Source organism: Phacochoerus africanus, chromosome 5 (genome assembly GCF_016906955.1).
Source record: "Phacochoerus africanus isolate WHEZ1 chromosome 5, ROS_Pafr_v1, whole genome shotgun sequence".
Classification (NCBI taxonomy): domain Eukaryota; kingdom Metazoa; phylum Chordata; class Mammalia; order Artiodactyla; family Suidae; genus Phacochoerus; species Phacochoerus africanus.
The window spans coordinates 72,400,797-72,419,862 of record NC_062548.1 but is presented as its reverse complement, the minus strand read 5'-3'; the positions used below and the strand labels follow the sequence as shown (position 1 = coordinate 72,419,862).

Sequence of the window (19,066 nt, the reverse complement as noted above, 5' to 3'; positions counted from 1 at the left end):
TCGGATTCGTTAACCACTGCGCCAGGACGGGAACTCCCTATTCTTCCATTTTTTTGGTTTTTTCTTTCTTTTTATAACTGCACCTGCAGCATACGGAAGTTTCTGGGCTAGGTGTTGAATCGTAGCTGCAGCTCCCAGCTATGGTCACAACAACACAGATCCAAGCTGCATCTGGGACCTATACCACACCTTGTGGTAACACTAGATCTTTAACCCATTCAGCAAAGCCGGGGATTGAATCTGTGTCCTCACGGACACGGTGTGGGGTTCCTAACCTGCTGAGCCACAGTAGGAACTCCCTGTTCTTCCACTGTTCAAGGCTTCAAACTTTTCTGGATCACAAGGACCTTAGGGCTATCTTACTCTGTGTGCCTTCTCCCACCCTCTTTTGTGTACATATGCAATATGAACACTCAGGGCCAAAGAGAGCTCAAGTTCTTGGGGAACAAATGGGAATGGGTATGGGCCATCCACATATCTTGCCTTGATAATAGTTGGGAAATGGGTTTTGAGTTCACTGCATGATGGTCTATAACCTCAATGTTATCTTCTTTTTGAAAAACTAGCTGACAGAATTACATATTATTCAGCCCTGGGACCCCTGATCCCAGTGCAGTAAGAGAGGCCTCCCAGAACACAGCTCCAGGGTTTGGGTCACTCTCTTTCACCTACTCTAGTCATCCTTTGAAGCATTTATACTCTGTGTCCTATGAGACACAGGGACAGAATTCTGCACTGGCAATCTACAGAATATCCATGACAATCATCTAGTAAGGTTAAGAAGCTGGTGAGGCTTGATAGTTCTGAGGCATGGCATCTAGTTCCAAATCCAAGGCCAGAATAGCTTGGAGCCCTGCTAAACCTAAGGCATCCAACACAAAATAGGTAAGTCTCTCCCTCTTCACAGGTGTTGTGATGGGCAACTGAGCCTGCCCTGCCACAGCTTGATATCAGCAGCAGAGAAACTTATTCTTTATTTATTTTTCTACTTTTGTCTTTTTAGGGCCACACCTGCAGCATGGAAGTTCCCAGGCTAGGGGTTGAATTGGAGCTACAGCTGCCAGCCTATGCCACAGCCACAACAAGGAGGGATCCGAGCTGTGTCTGCAACCTACACCACAGCTCTCTGCAATGCTGGATCTTTAACCCACTGAATGAGGCCAGGGATCAGAGTTGAGTCCTCATGGATACTAGTCTGGTTCGTTACTGCTGCGTCACCACGATGGGAACTCCATATTTTTAAAAGAGAGGGCCTTGCATGGTGTCTCTGAGGCAGTTGCTGGGATATTGTGCTCCCTACTCTGCTTATCCCTGGGTAGTGGGCGTAGCTCTCTGCTGCTCTTTATTCCACCATTATGACAATGCCCACTGAAACATTAGGGTCAACACAGGGGCATTTGGGAGTTGGCAGAATGCTCACCATGCTTGGGAATGGGGGATCTTCAGATCAGAGAGGAGAGAAGGATAATGACATGAGGAGTCCATGGCAGAGCCCCACGATCTGCTGCTATAATCAAACTGGGACTTCTGGTGGGAAAAGAAGCAGAAGTGATTACATGCATGACAAGCACAATTGAATGGCATCCATTTCCAGTTCACATATTCCAACGTGTGTACTCTTTATTCAAAGATATAATCCAAAAAACACCCAGGTACAGGAAAATCATGCTTATGAAGCACTGGCTCCTGGGACACATCAAAGTGACATCCCCACCTGCTGTTGGAAAAATACTTCATTCCTGAGTCCCTAACCTGTGCATTTTTACAGAGTCCTCTAGAGGGCAGCAGAGAGCACTCAGCATTCCTGTGGCCCTAAGGTGGAACCTTCAGAGAGACAGGGATGGAGGTGGTGGTGGTCAAATTCTATAGGACTTGTGAAGGACTGGCTTTTGATTTGGGAGAATTTAAAAGCAACAGTAAACTCAACTGAAAAATCAACTATTGAAAGAGGGATAAAGAATTTGGAACTTTACCACCTAAAAAAGCAAGAGTGTCCATCAGGTATGAGAAAATTTGGGAGACTTTTGGAAGTAAGTTAATGAGACAGGAAAACATTTTCTGTGAGTGACTGTGTACATTGCCATTGAGGAAAACATTAGGCTTAAGATTTTTGTAGTCTTGGAGTTCCCATTGTGGCTCAGTGGGTTAAGGACCCAGTAGAGTCTCTGTGAGATCACAAGCTTGATCCCTGGTCTTGCTCAGGGAGTTAAGGATCTGGCATTGCTGCAAGCTGGTTCATGGGTTGCAGATGCAGCTTAGATCCGGTGTTGCTGTGGCTGTGGTGTAGGCTGGCAGCTGCAGCTCTGATCCAACCCCTAGTCTGGAATCTTCCATATACTGCAGGTGCAGCTGTGAAAAGAAAAAAAAAATTTGTTGTCTGTCTACAACATTTGGTGAAGTTCTGGACTATGGGGGGTATATCTGTCTACTCTTCTGGACTGTGAGGGACAGACAGGACAGGGACCATGTGCTCTTGAAATTTATATTTCCAAACTCGCCACCTGTTACATCATAGCAAATCTTTGGTGGATGAAGTTGAATTATCAGCTACCAAATCCTTAAGGCATAAAATAAGCAGAAAATTTTGCATCCCTTTTTGAGGTAGTGTTTGGCTAGTCCCCACATTTCTGAGGTCAACACAGAATCCTGTTCATAATCATCCCTAACAGCATCTCTTTTTGACTATCTGGACCAGCCCAGGTGGCTGCCATCTTTGGGGAATAGCTATTGTTCCACAGGACACTTGTGCCAAAACAGGTACTCCTCTAAGTTGTGGTTATGGAATAAGAGGGCAATGAGTATGGGAGTCAAGGAATCAAAAAAGGGCAGAAGAGCGACCAAATCCAAAATGAGCTTCATGGGCAGTGAACATGCACTGCCTCACCCAACTCCCTCTGCTTTGTCCTTTGGCCTCTCCATGCACTAACATTATTCTTTAAATTCCTATATTGGCATGGTTAGGACATGGCAGCTCTAGAATCTGGCATCCCTCTGGGGTTTGCTGGTCCCCCAACTCAGCCTAGTGGCTGGATCTCTTGCTTCGGCTGCTTTTTATAAATGTTGGTGTTAACTCAGGAGTCTTGCTCTGCAAGACCTCTTAATTTCAGAAAATGGGTGAGTGGGAGGTGGGGATTAGGGGATGAAAGAAAAGAGTGGGTGAGCTGGTACCTGGGGTGGGCAACAGGGGACTTGAGGAGATGGGAACAGGGAATTTGTTCAGGATGGTGGGTTCTCACCATTATACCACACGCTTTCTGTATTATGTACTAGGAAGGCATCCAGAGTCGTGGGATTAAAACCTAGAGATTTCAGCAGGGAGTGTGTTAGCAGGAGAGGATTTCTAGGGATGACAACAATGTTGGGTTAAAGAGTGGAGAGCAAAAAAAAACCGGACATACAAAGAGGAAAGGAGTTCCCGTCATGGCTCAGTGGTTAATGAACCCGACTAGTACTCATGAGGTTGCGGGTTCGATCCCTGGCCCTGCTCAGTGGGTTAGAGATCTGTGTAGGTCACAGATGTGTCTCGGATCCGGAGTTGCTGTGGCTGTGGCAATTATGATTTTGTTCCAAAAATTGGCAGCTATAGCTCTGATTCGACCCTTAGCCTGGGAACTTCCATAATGCTGCGGGTGTGGCCCTAAAAAGACAAAAGACAAGGGAAAAAAAAAAAAAGAAGAAGAAGACGACGAAGAAGAGGAAAGAGACAAGGACACACAGTGCAGAGGATCTGGGTTTGCATCTGTGTGAAAATCTCTGACGGTGGTAGAACAGAGGCTGCTAACAGGCCATGAAAGAGCAGGCCATGAAAGAGCGATGGGGCAGGGCAGCCCCCCGTGGGGCTCACGGCATTCCCGAGACCCTTTGCCACTTCTTTCTAACTAGCAGCCCTTTCTTCTTACTTGTGCACTGCTCGGGAAAGAAGCCAGAACCGAAGATCACAGCCACTTTATGCTGTGAATTTGCTGTTCATGAGGTATGCCTGCCAATGGCCTCATCCCCCTTCCTCTCCGTTTTCCTGACTGGGCAGAGAGAGAAACAAGGGCATTTATCTGAGAACACTGCCTGCGGGGTCCCGGAAAGCACTTTCCACAGTCAGATGCTCCTTCGTCTTTGAAGATGGAAAGGAACACTCTCGGTGTGTCCCTGCCTCGCCTGCCTCTGTTTGAGGCCTTGACCGAACCCCCTCTTGGGTTCCAGAGCTGAGGAGATCCATTTACTCATGAAAGGGAGCTGAGGCAGCTCTGAGGAAGGGAGGACCACCAAAGCCAGAACAGCCCCGAAGGCGGAGAGGCCTCGTGTTTATGAGGCCACAAGAGCCTACACGGGACTAAATGAAAAAGTCCTGTATTTCCACAGGAATGTCCACACTCTGCAGCTGATATTCTTTGCTGACCCGTAACGTGGGATAGGCTTTCTTGAGCTTACAAATTTTCATCCTGCCATGGAAGAGTCAGCACACCCCTTAATCATGAATTTGGTGTTTTTACTGTCATAAACATCTTTAAGGACATTCAGCAGCTCTAATTCGTCTGGGCTTCTGAGGTGAATTATGATTTTGTTCCAAAGATGTTTCCAGTTTCCTGGCAGTCCCTCTGTTTCTCCTGGGGTTCACCTACTTCTCACTGTGCTCTCAAGGCTTCAAGCCTCCTTGAAGCCTATAAACTATTTTCTCCTATTAACAATTTATTTTCTCTCATTCTCTGGAGAGCAGAGGGAAAATGATTTCTTCTGAGAAGATTCAGGTTTTGCACCCTTTATTACACACACACACACGTTTTATGTATGAACATATGATTTGTGGGGACCTTGAAGAGAATTTGTGGATTCCTTGAAACTTATCCAGGCACCTTAATTTAAGATGCCTTAGTTTAACCAAAACGTCTATTATTTGTTTCTGATACTACCCGTGTTGGGTAGCTATCTAGATTTTCCTCAAAACTCCCTCTTTCAAAGCCCTTTCCAGTCTTTGTCATTGCAAGTCTGCTAACAGCTGCTCATCATACTTTCGAGGGCACGTGCCTGAGGGGTGAGGTGGTACAGGCTGGACCTTATGTCCTGGGCTTCCTTCCAGGTTACCAGAGAGCCCAGAGATTAACCACTGAAGTTTCTAACATTGCCAATGGTGTCCTGACATGTGTTTTTAAACACTGGGGGGCTGGGCCAATGCTCTGGTGGCAGCTGTGGAAATCACGGCACAGATCTCCCTCTAGGAGAGAACTGGCTGTGGGCATGCAGTCAGCTGCCCGTCACCAGCTGCAGTGCCTTCAGGACCTGCTTCTGCATTCAAGTGCAGAGCACTCTCCCCCAGAGAGCCCCCAGTCAGTGACTTAGCATGCTGGGGGTACCAGGCTGGCCATTTCCGCGAGGGCGGGGCTCCTCTCTGGGCACCCTCTCCTTGCAGGGCCAGCTGAGACTGTCTCAGGTCTGTCGCACAGATGGAGGCTCCTCCTGCCCTATCTTCCCCTCCCTCCTTTTTATAGATGTTGGATCTGCACAGGGGTCTCAAGCCCACCCCTTCCTACCTTCCTCACCCCTCACCTTTCTCTTGCACTTTGAACTCTGTCTTGGTATCTGCTTCTGGGAGGACCTGAACGGACACAGCTCTACTCATAGGTGACACTGTTGGTCACTTCACACAATAACTTCCCAGATCCCTGCACAGAAATAGCTCCCATGTCTTGCCAACCCATTTTGCCACAGAGTTAGGTTGGGTTCCATACATCCATTTATGCAATCTATTGGGGTTCATAGTGCCACCTCCATTCAGGTGTGTGTAGGTGCATAGGTTCCCGAAGGATGAGAAAGAGGCATGAGGTAGTCAAAAACATACTTTATTTCTGTATGGAGATTCTTTCTAGGATCCTGGGCTGGAACATATAGAAACTTCAGGAATTACCCCTCTCTACTTACACAATTCTTCCTGAAAGCCAGGTCAGTAAGGTCAACTCCCAAGTCCCCTTTTCCCAGGGTTCCACGGAGTCCTTCCAGGAGCAAGGGCATTCCAGGGCATCTTAGCGTTCTAGCGGGAGGCGGAAGACAAGGACTCCTATCCTTTAATTCTTCCCATACAGGTCTCCCTCCCCAGCCCTCAATTTGCTATGGTCCTACTGTGAGTCCATGATATACATCAGCTTCTCTCCAAAAAAAAAAAAAAAAAAAAAAGAGGAATTGGCACAATACAAATAGCACATTGACAGCAACTGGATCCCATGTTTTGGAAGTAATCTAACAAACATGACCCCATGATGTCTTATATTCTATTACTACTAAACAGTACATTAAGGAAAAACACTTAGGAGATCAGCACAGGGTGACACATTATGATAAGAATGATATCCATGCACAGTGAAAATCATGATAATTCCTTACCCATAGGAGGTGACAACAATTCTGTAAGTTAAATGGGTGGTGGACAGTGGGCCAGAGGAAGGCTTGCTGGGCTCTCACAGAGGAAATGTTCTGCTACATTTGAAACTGCCTGCTCCCTCTTCTTAGGTGCAGTGATGATGCTGTCCAACCACATCCCTTAGGTCCCATGGTCTGGCTGGTATCTCCCTTTGGATTTAGCTGGGAGAGCTCTCATTGCAAAAAAGCTGTCTTAAAGTTCCCTGCCTTTGCCTTGAGTTCCTATGTTGAGTGTGAGTCTTTAGAATCCCATGGAGAATCTGCTTATCAGCTGGCTGCATGCCTGCTGGGCAGCCTAGATCCACTAATACTGGGGAGTTAGCAATGTCCTGTGGGTAGGCTCCTGAAGAACAGAAGGAGCTGTGTGTCCCCAGCTCAGGGTCAAATCCAAAACAGGTACTCGACCATCCTTGTTGAATTCAACTCTAACCTCTTTCATAGAGAGGATGTCCCCTACTCCTTAACACCTTCTTCTTAGATACTTCTTCATAATCATGCTGGTTCTTTGCACCCCTTGGAAGCCCATGCATGGCATGATTCTTTATCAGAAGTATGACTAATGCTTTGGGCACTGACTTTTGTTGTCCCTAAATTATGTGTTCCATTCATATTTTTGCACTGAGGTGGCTTTACTTGGTTTATTTAATCCTTCTCATGCTGCTTTGGAGAATATGGCTGTCAGGTCTTGCTGGCTTATACTATTGCTATACAACTTCTTCCTGGCCTGGTGATGCCCTGGTAGGGTTGGAGTATGGCTGGTAAAGCTGTAAACCCCAGGTGCAGCATTGTTCTCCCTCAACATGATGGATGCAGCACATGTGCTTGCTTTCTTCACACCACAAGGAAGGCATTCCTGGTAGTTTCATGGGGTTTCTCCTTTCAGCCATGTCCAGCCAAAGCACAGATCTGAGAGACAGAAAGAAACTGCATGCTCACTTGCCAGAAACTCCCAAACTTAAAGTTTCCAAGCTTTAAGTTCATGACTTTCAGTCCACTGGCTGTTCTGTAGGGTTGATCGGTCATCCCACCTCTTATAGACAGGAGGCCAGCACAGCCAGGGGGCAGGAAGGGGAGACTCGAGCGTCTAAAGGGAAGAGGCAAGATGGCATCTTCCCACAAATGCTGTTGCAGGGGTCCCTCCTCAGTGACTGGGCATCTGAGCACATGCCTGATGCTAGACAAAGCTTAAACTCGGGACCAGTGCCCCTGCCTTGGAATACCCAGAAGGCTGAGCAGGGAGCTCACATGTTTGTCTTCCCTGATGGTATTCTCCAACTGCGAGACTCGGCCTGCAAAAGCCTGATGGAGAGAGTAGGATTTGACATCAAGTCCTCTGCTCTGGCAAAGGCCAAATCTTCCAGAAGAAGGAAAGTGCTCAAGAGTTTGGGATAAATCAGAGTATGTTGTATGTGGATATTGATACATGGTCTTAGCAGTTCCTACATCTCTAGGAGCTGGATGTTAAGTCGCTAGACTTGCTGCTCCTATTCTTTCTGAGACTACCAATTTTTGGTGAAACAAACCAAAAATTCATATGATCATTGAAACTTTGAATGTCAAAATTTGAAGGGACACTTAGATGACATACTCAGCCTCATAGCTTTACAAATAAGAGAGGATCAGATAAAGTATGGCACTGTTCTCCTGAGTCTTGGTCCAAAACAGACATTAGTTGGTATCAGTGGACATGTTCCACCTGCACTGATTGCTCAGGAGAGTTACTGTGGACACAGTGTAGTTGAACTTGAGGCTCTCAATCCCATGATGCACTGAGATACTGAAATGCCAAAAGGGGGCAGAAGTATGTCTTCTTTTCATGGATGCTTAGAAGACAGGGTGAAATCTTTCATTCAGATTTTCTGTGGTTCCTCCTTTTGTTCATCTTATCAAGCACAGGCTGATGCAGTGTGAGCCACCAGCTAAAGGGAAATAATCTAAGCAAGACTGAGATCAGCTTTATTGAAGTAAGAGAGAGGCTCCGGGTAGGCAGATCCATTGGATCTGCACTGCAGGAGTCACCCTGAAATGAGCACCTACATGCGATTAAAGTTAATTCCAGGATCATGGAATGAATTGCAGAGAAAATCAAGTCTAACCTTCCCATTTTACAGGCTCAGAGAAGCTGGATGATTTGCTTTGGGTCATACAGCGTATGGGGGTCAAAGACATGGAAGAATTCAGGTTTTTTACTCGAGGACGGAATATTTTCCCTAAATGATTCTGACCCTTTCACAAGTCTCAAGGATGTTGCTTATGGTTTCTATATAGCGTAGTTATCCATGCATGAAATGAAACAAGATAAAGCATGGTGGCCGTGTCTCCCTGTGGTTTAGGAGAGCATGTTGGAGTAGAAGCTGAAGCTCTCTGTCATAGTCTTGGAGTCGCTGCGAGAAGAGCCGTTGGAGGTCCGGTCCAGGGATAAGGGCATGACTTTTGGGCCTTCTTCCAGCTCTTCCTCATGGGCCCCCACCACAGTGGAGACAGTGGTCTCCAGGCGGCTGACTTTATACACACTGCCCTGGGTCTGGAGGTACCGAGTGGATTTCATTTCAAGCCCCTCATAATCACCAGCACTGATGAAAGGACAGCACCGAAAGGCATGCTTGAAGCCCAGACGAAACCTGGAGAGAGAGTGGATGGAGAGGTAACCCTTGGCTATAGCCTCTTTTCAGCGGGCTTTCCCACCATTGCGTTAGCCCCTTAATACTGGACGTATCCAAATGTGACCCTGTGTTATTATTATTTTTTAAATTAATTGACAGCTGGAGATGCTAAGGACAAAAACTGGGAAAAGTGGTCCAGATTGTATTATGGGATGGGAAGAGGAAAATGAGAGATCAGAGAAGGAAAAAGATGCCCTATGGTGGATAATATTCTAGTGGCATCCCCTTCTCTCTCTCTCTCAGTCTAGGATTCTCACTCCTCATTCACTCGCTGACTCTCTGTCTGTATGCACAAACCCTGTGTGCATGGGATCCATAGAGTAGACTGAACAAATTCATGACCTTGATCAGTCTTGCAACATGCATTATATGCATCAATGACAAATGTTTTCAATCTGCCCCTGCCCCTCCACCCTCCAAAACTGACTTTGTAACCAGTGTTTAAAAGTCAGAAGATTTCACACAAAATATGAATTTATGGTTCCTCTGGAAGAAGGAAAAAATAGCTCCTTGGGGCTCATGTTCTTTCATGGTGTTAATCGGCAGAGATTGAACAGCGTGATGATTAGTTTTCTGTAGTCCCTACCACTCCCATTTACCTTTACAGCTGGCTTTGCTCCTTTGGGTTGGCTGCTTGATCATAGGTAAATGACCTTGTCCCCAGAGAGAGTATGGGGGATGGGGTCCTTACCTGTCATTGAGGCAGCAGTAGATGATGGGGTTGTACATGGTAGAGCTCATGGCCAGCCACATGATAGCCAGGTAGACCTGCTGAATAAACTTCTCCAGGTAGAGATCAGGGTTGATGTAAGGCAGGAGGAAGAAGATGTGGAAGGGCAGCCAGCAGATGGCAAAAGTGCATACAACGACAATCATCATCTTAACCACCTGGCAAGAGGTTGAGACAGGTGAGACCATCAGCACATCCTCCTTTTTTTCATGGTTATTTTCTCTCTTCTCCTGCCTCCTTACTCTGCACAGTGTGATATGTGGTGGGAAGTAATTATAATAATAACACCTTTCAAGGTGGAGAAAGGACAGTTTATATACAGTGCCAAAGGACTTTGGTTACATCAGAGGGTGGCCATATGACTAACAATGTAACTATCACTTGACAACTTAGAAATGCAAGTTCTTGGACCCCTTCCTGGACTTACTGAATCAGAAGCTGAGTATGGGTTCCAGAATTCAATGTTTGAAAAGGCCTTTGATGAGTCAAATGTACACTCAAGTTTGAGAACAACTGTGTTATATCATTCTGGGCAATGACTGGAGAAGCCAAGGGAGACCAGATTAATGAGCAAAGGAGAATGGGTGTTCAGGAGGAGACGATCCAGGAAGCAGCAGAGGGAAATGCGTAATGAGCCAGAGTAGGCTGCTCGGCTTGAAGATTCAGGGGAAGGGAAAGAGAAATGACAGGATTTGGACAGCTGCAGTAAGAGTGTCAGATGTTTAAAGGGGATATTAACAAAAAAGTCTTATGAACACTGGGCAATGTAATACATTCCTTTTTATCCCCAAGAAATCTTCAGAGAAAAACTACCTAGAAGAGGTGTGGCCAAGATAGTGGAGTAGGAGGACCCTGAGCTCACATCACCAAAATTACAACTATTTCAGAGCAACTGTCTATGAGAATGACCTGTAGACTAGCAGAAAAGATTTTCCTTAGCTAAAGATGTAAAGAAGGAGGAGTTCCCATCGTGGCTCAGTGGTTAACGAATCCGACTAGGAACCACGAGGTTGCGGGTTTGATCCCTGGCCTTGCTCAGTGGGTTCAGGATCTGGCATTCCCTTGAGCTGTGGTGTAGGTCGCAGACGTGGCTCGGATCTGGCATTGCTGTGGCTCTGGTGTAGGTTGGCGGCAACAGCTCCGATTCTACCCCTAGCCTGGGAACCTCCACATGCCTTGGGAGTGGCCCTAGAAAAGACAAAAAAAAAGATATAAAGAAGGAATCACAATGAGATGGGTAGGAGAGGCAGAGATGCAGTATAGTCAAGACTCACACCCTTGAGGAGGTGACTGATAATAATTATAGAGGTCCTCCCCCAGGGGCAGGAGGTCTGAGCTCCACATCAGGTTCCCCAGTCAGGGGGACTGCACTGGTAAGACAAGCCCCCAGAATCTATGGTTTCAAAGGCCTTCAGGGCTTGCATACAGAAGAGCCAGAGGGCTGTAGGAGACAGATTCTGCTCTTAAGAAGTGTACAAAAAAATCTCACATGCTCTGAGTTCCAACACAGAGGCAATGACTTAAAAGAAACATGGATCAGATCCACTTGCTGACCTTGAGGAGCCTCCCAGAGAGACTGGAGGCAACAGGGACCACCCTGGGGGACAGAGATGCTGTGGCAGCAATTTTGGGGAGCTTATTCTACCATGAGGATGCTAGTTTTGGCAAATGCCCTTTTTGAGTCTTCCTTCTAGCCTGTTAGCTCTGGGAGCTTACCTATCCATCATGGGCCAGAACCAGCACCAGGCCCCCCACAGATCTGCAGCCATCTACCCTAGGACCTGGCCTGTGTACCAGTGGGCCAACACCAGACTCAGGGCCTTCAAGCTTTGCAGCTAGCTCCACCCACCAATGGGCCAACAGCCACCACACAAGGCAGGACCTGGCAGTGAACTGAGTTGGGGGCCAGCCTCACCTATAAGCATGCCCACAGTAGTCACCCCCCACAATAGAAGAGTCCACACAGCACACTTAGGTGGCACTCCTAGAGCATATAGCTCTGCTGATCAGAGACGAGAGTGCTACTGGCTCCATAGGAATGCTCCAACATAAGGCCACATCTCCAAGATCAGAACATGTAACCAACTTACCTAATACATAGACACAAGCACACACAATTTGAGGAGACAGAACAATATGTTTTAAACAAAGGAACAAGACAGAACCTCAGAAAAAGAACTAAATGGAGCAGAGATAAGCAATCTATTTGAAAGAGTTCAAGGTAATGATCATAAAGATCATACTAACTCAATTAACTCAAGAGAAGAATGGATGAATACAATGAGGATTTAAACAGAATTAGAAAATATGAAGAATCAAACAAAGCTTAAGAATATATTCTTTATATTTATTTATACCTATTATTATAAAATTAAAAAATTTCACTGTACACTAGAAGGCATGAACAGTGGATTAGATGATACAGGTGAATGGATCAACAGACTGGAAGACACCCAAGCTGAACAAAAAGAGAAAAAGAAAATAATTAATAAAAAATGAGGATAGTTCACTTTGGGACAACCAAAGCATATTTGCATCATATTTGCATCTGGAAGGATAAGAGAGAAATAAACAGACAAAGAACTTATATGAAGGATAATAGCTGAAAAGTTTCCTAACCCAAGAAAGGACACAGATATTAGGTCCAAGAAGCATAAGGAGCCCCAAACAAGAGGAACCCAGAGCAGTCCATGCCAAGACACTTTATCTTAAAATAGCACAGGTTGAAGATAAAAACAGAATGTTAAGAGCAGCAAGATCATAGCAAACAGTTACATACATGGGAACTCCCATAAGACTGTCCACTGACTTTTCAGCAGAAACTGCAGGCCAGAGGGAGTGGCACCATATATTTAAAGTGATGAAAGTATAAAACATACAACCAAGCATACTCTATCTGGCAAGACTATCATTAGATTTGAAGGAGAGAGAAAAATTTTAAGACAAACAGCAGCTAAAAGAATTCAGTGCCAGTTTGGAGGTACTGGATTCCTTTAGATGTTAAAAAAAACTTCTCTGAGTGGAAAAGAAAATATAAAAAATTATGAAAGGAGACAGTCTCGTTGGTTAAAGCAAACATATAGTAACAGTATTAGGTCAATCACTTATAAAGCTAGTAGGAAGATTAAAAGACAAACATAGTAAAATCATCTATATCCAGAATAAGTAGTTAAGGAATATACTAAAGACATACAGTATGTTGAAAACATTGAACATGGGGAACTGTCATCAAAAATCTACAAACAATAAATACTAGAAAGGCTATGAAGAAAAGGGAACCATACACTGTTGGTGGGAATGTAAATTGGTACAACCACTATGGAAAACAGTATGTATGTTCCCTAAAAAAACTAAAAATGGAACTACCATATGATCCTGCAATCCTACTCCTGGGAATATATCTGGAGAAAACCATAATTTGAAAAGATACATGCACCCTAGTATTCACTGCAGCACTATTTACAATAGCCAACATGGAAGCAACCTAAATGTCCATTGACAGAAGAATGGCTATAACAGATGTTGCACTTATATACAATGAAATATTACTTAGCCATAAAAAATGATATAATGCCATTTTCAGCAACATGGATAGATTTGGGTTTATTATACTAAGTGAAGTAAGTTAGACAAATATCATATGATATCTTTATCACTTACATGAGGAATCAAAAAATGATACAAATGAACTTATTTACAAAACAGAAACAGACCCACAAACTTTGAGAACAAGTTTATGGTTACCAAAAGGAAAAGGTGGGGATTTGGGATTAACATATACACACTACTGTATACAGAGACAGGATTAAGATGGCGGAATAGAAGGACTGGAGCTCAATTTCTCTCCTAAAAACAACAAAATTCACAACTAAAGACTGAGCACTCTTCACCCAAATAGACTGGAAACCTTAAAAAAGATGTCCTATTCCAGAAGAAAAAGAGGAGGACACATCAAGAAGTAGGAGTGGCGATTTCATGATATAAACAACCCCATACCTCCTGGGTGGGAAGCTCCACAGACTGGAAAGTAACTGGTTCACAGAGACTCACCTACAGGAGTGAGAGTTCTGAGCCCCACATCAAACTCTCTCGTGTGGGGATCTGGCATGGGAGAAAGAGCCCTGGAGCATCTGACATTGAAGGCCAGTGGGGCTTGTGCTCAGGGGCTCCACGGGACTAGGGGAAATGGAGACCCCATTCTTAAAAGGTGCACAAGACTTTCACATACACTGGGTCCCAGGGAAGAGTGAGGTCTCCATAGGAATCTAGGTCAAACCTGACTGCAGTTCTTGGAGGACATCCTGGGAAAACAGGGGTGAATGTGGCTTGCTGTGAGGGAAGGATATTGAAAGCAAATCTCTCAGGAATATTCAGCAGCTGCCTTTCTTTGGAGGGGGCCATTTTGGGAAAATCCGGCCCCACCCGTCAGTCAGTGCTGAGAAGCCCCAGGGCAAACAACAATCCAGGTGGGATCACAGCCCTGCCCCTCAGTAAACTGGCTACCTAAAGACCCCTCAGGCACACAGCTGTCTCTAATCCCATCCAGAGACTAAGCCCCACCCACCAGAGGGATTAGAATCAGCTCCACCTACCAGTGGGCAGGCATCAGCCCCTCCCATCAGGAAGCCTACAGCAAGCCCCCCATACTGACTTCAGCCACAGGGGGCAGACATTGAAGTAAGAGAGGCTACAACTCTATTATCCTTAAAAAGGTCACCACACCAAAAACCTATAAAAATGAAAAGGCAGAGAACTATAACTCAGATGAGGGAGAAAGGAAAAACGCCAGAAAAACAGCTAAGCAAGGAGGAGATTCTTAGCCTCCAGGAAAAAGACTTTAGACTGTTGATGCAAGACTTTGGAAATAAGCTGGAGGCAAAGATGGATAACTTACAGGAAACACTGACCAAAGAGATACAAGATATAAACCTTAAACAAGAAGAGATGCAAAATACAATAACTGAAATAAAAAATTCGCTAGAAGCAGCCAACAGCAGAATACAGGAGGCAGGAGTTCCTGTGGTGGTGCAGTGGTTAACGAATCTGACTAGGAACCATGAGGTTGTGGGTTCGATCCCTGGCCTTGCTCGTTGGGTTAAGGATCCTGCATTGCCATGAGCTGTGGTGTAGGTTGCAGAAACAGCTCAGATCCCACATTGCTGTGGCTCTGGCATAAGCCGATGGCTATAGCTCCGATTAAACCCCTAGCCTGGGAACCTCCATATGCTGCAGGAGCAGCCCTAGAAAAGGCAAAAAGACAAAAAAAAAAAAAAAGAATACAGGAGGCAGAAGAATGAGGTGGAGGACAGATTAGTGGAAATTACGGATGTGGAGCAGAAAAGAGAAAAAAGACTGAAAAGAAATGAAGAGAGTCTCAGAGAACTCTGGGACAATGTTAAACACACCAACATCCGTATTATAGGGCTGCCAGAAGAAGGAGAGAGAGAGAAGGAGTCAGAAAATATATTCTAAGAGGTAATAGCCGAGAACTTCCCTAACATGGGCAAGGAATCACTCACTCAAATCCAGGAAGCACAACAAGTACCATATAAAATAAAGCCCAGGAGGAACACCCTGAGGCACATACAAACTGACTAAAATTAAAACCTAATCAAAACGACCAAAATTGAAGACAAAGAGAAAATCTTGAAAGCAGCTAGGCAAAAGAAACAAGTAACATACAAGGGAACCCCAATAAGGTTATTGGCAGATTTTTCAGCAGCAACTCTGCAGGCCAGAAGGGAGTGGCATGATATACTTAACACAAATGCAAGGAAAAAACCTCCAACCAAGATTACTCTACCCAGCAAGGCTCTCATTCAGATCTGAAGGAGAAATCAAAACCTTCACAGATAAGCAAAAGCTGAGGGAATTCAGCAACACTAAACCAGCCTTACAACAAATACTAAAGGAACTTCTATAGGCAGAAAAGAACAAGAGAAGAAGGAAAGAAAAAAGAGCAACAAAAACAAACCCAAGGCAATTAATAAAATGACAATAAGAACATACATATCAATAATTGCCTTAAATGTTAATGGACTAAACGCCCCAACCCAAAAACACAGACTGGCTGAATGGATACAACAACAAGACCCATATATATGCTGTCTTCAAGAGACCCACTTCACTTCTAGGGACACAAACAAATTGAAAGGGAGAGGATGGAAGAAAATATTTCATGCAAACGGGTATCAAAAGAAAGCTGGAGTAGCAATACTCATATCAGGCCAAATAGACTTTAAAATGAAGAACATTTTAAGGGACAAAGAAGGACATTACATAATGATCAAAGGATCAATCCAAGAAGATGATATAACAATTTTAAATATCTACACACCCAGCACAGGTTCACCACAATATATAAGGCAACTGCCTACAACCTTAAAAGGACAAACTGACAATAACACAATTATAGTGGGGGACTTTAACACCCCACTTACAGCAATGGACAGATCAACCAGACAGAAAATCAATAAGGAAACACAGGCCCTGAATGAAGCATTAAACCAGATGGACTTAATAGATATTTATGGGACATTTCATCCAAAAGCAACAGAATACACATTTTTCTCAAGTGCACATGGAACATTCTCTAAGATTGATCATATCCTGGGCTACAAATCCAACCTCGGTAACTTTAAGAAAATTAAAATCATATCAAGCATCTTTTCCAACCACAACGCTATACTACCGGAAATCAACAACAAGGAAAAACACTGCAAAAAACACAAACATGTGGAGACTCAACAACATGCTACTAAACAACCAATGGATCACTGAAGAAATCAAAGAGGAAATTAAAAAATACCTAGCAGCAATGACAACAAAGATACGACACTCCAAAACCTATGGGATGGAGCAAAAGCCGTTCTAAGAGGAAAGTTTATAGCAATACAAGCCCACCTCAGGAAACAAGAAGCTCAAATAAACAAGCTAATTTTACATCTAAAGCAGCTCAAGAGAGAAGAACAGACAAGACCTAAAGTTAGTCGAAGGAAAGAAATCATAAAGATCAGAGCAGAAATCAATGAAATAGAAGCAAAGAAAACCATAGAAAACATCAATGAAACAAAAAGCTGGTTCTTTGAAAAGATCAACAAAATTGATAAACCCCTAGCCAGACTTATCAAGCAAAAAAGAGAGAGGACGCAAATCAATAAAATTAGAAATGAAAAAGGAGAAGTAACAACGGACACCACAGAAATACAAAGGATCATAAGAGACTACTATATGCAACTATATGCCAATAAAATGGAAAAATAGAAGAAAAGGACAAATTCTTAGAAAAGTACAATCTTCCAAGACTAAACCAAGATGAAATAGAAAAGATGAATAGACCCATCACAAGAACTGAAATGGAAACTGGGATTAAAAAACTTCCAACAAACAAAAGTCCAGGACCAGATGGCTTCACAGGTGAATTCTATCAAACATTTAGAGAAGAGCTAACACCTATCCTTCTGAAACTATTTCAAAAAATTGCAGAGGAAGGGATACTCCTAAACTCATTCTATGAGGCCACCATCACCCTGATACCAAAACCAGACAAAGACACCACAAAAAAAGAAAACTACAGGCCAATTTCACTGATGAACATCGATGCAAAAATTCTCAACAAAATACTAGCAAACTGCATCCAACAATACATTAAAAGGATTGTACATCATGATCAAGTGGGATTTATCCCAGGGATGCAAGGGTTCTTCAATATCCACAAATCCATCAGTGTGATACACCACATTAACAAACTGAAGAATAAAAACCATATGGTCCTCTCATATGGAAAAAGCCTTTGACAAAATCCAATACCCATTTCTGATAAAAACCTCCAGAAAGTGGGCATAACGGGAACCTATCTCAACATAATAAAGGCCATATATGACAAACCCACAGCAAACATCATTCTCAATGGTGAAAAGCTGAAAGAATTCCCACTGAGATCAGGAATAAGACAAGGATGCCCACTCTTGCCACTACTCTTCAACATAGTTTTGGAAGTCCTAGCCATGGCAATCAGAGAAGTAAAAGAAATAAAAGGAATCGAAATTGGAAAGGAAGAAGTAAAACTATCACTATTTGCAATGACATGATACTATACCTAGAGAATCCTAAAGACTCTACCAGAAAACTGTTAGAGCTCATCCACGAATTTGGCAAAGTCGCAGGATACAAAATTAATACACAGAAATCGATGGCATTTCTATACACTAACAATGAAAGAGCAGAAAAAGAAATTAGGGAAGCAATCCTGTTAACCATCACATCCAAAAGAATAAAATACCTAGGAGTAAACCTACCTAAAGAGACAAAAGACCTGTACTCTGAAAACTACAAGCCACTGATGAAGGAAATCAAAGATGACACAAATAGATGGAAAGATATACCATGCTCGCGGATTGGAAGAGTTAATATTATCAAAATGACTATACTACCTAAGGCAATCTACAGATTCAGTGCAGTCCCTATCAAATTGCCAAGGACATTTTTCACAGAACTCGAATGGAATATTTTAAAGTTTGTTTGGAAGCACAAAAGACTCAGAATAGCCAAAGACATCCTGAAAAAGAAAAATGGAGCTGGAGGAATCAGGCTCCCTGACTTCAGACTATACTACAAAGCAACAGTCATCAAAACCATATGGTACTGGCACCAAGACAGAAATATAGATCAGTGGAACAGGATAGAAAGCACAGAATTAAACCCATGCAACTATAGCCAACTAATATATGACAAAGGAGGCAAGGGTATACAATGGAGAAAGGACAGCTTGTTCAATAAGTGGTGCTGGGAAAACCGGACAGCCACGTGTAAAAGAATGAAATTAGAACACTCCCTAACACCCTCCACAAAAATAAACTCGAAATGGATTAAAGAACCTAGGTATAAGACCAGACACTACAAAACTCTTAGAGGAAAACATAGGCCAAACACTCTCCGACATAAATGACAGCAACATCTTCTCAGATCCACCTCTTAGAATAATGACAGTAAAAACAAAAATAAACAAATGAGACCTAATCAAACTTCAAAATTTCTGCACAGAAAAGGAAACCCTAAACAACACAAAAAGACAACCCACAGAATGGGAGAAAATCTTTGCAAGTGAATAGACTGACAAGGGATTAATCTCCAAAATTTATAAACAACTTTTGCAGCTCCATACCAAAAAAACAACCCCATCAAAAAATGGGCAGAAGATGTAAACAGAAAGTTCTCCAAAGAAGACATACAGATGGCTGAGAAACACATGAAAAGATGTTCAACATCA

The 19,066-nt window shown here is 43.7% G+C and overlaps 1 protein-coding gene across 1 annotated transcript in view; it reads right to left on the bottom strand.

The window, feature by feature from the left end:
- Nucleotides 1–5,815: 5,815 nt before the first annotated feature.
- Nucleotides 5,816–19,066, bottom strand: part of TACR1 (tachykinin receptor 1) — a 181,479-nt gene continuing 168,228 nt past the window's right edge. Inside the window, exons 4-5 of the mRNA XM_047781670.1 lie at nt 9,760–9,956; nt 5,816–9,026 (exon numbers count right to left, since the gene is read on the bottom strand). Of these exons, the coding sequence (XP_047637626.1) occupies nt 8,735–9,026; nt 9,760–9,956 (489 nt within the window). The 3' untranslated portion in view covers nt 5,816–8,734. The remainder of the gene's footprint in view (nt 9,027–9,759; nt 9,957–19,066) is intronic.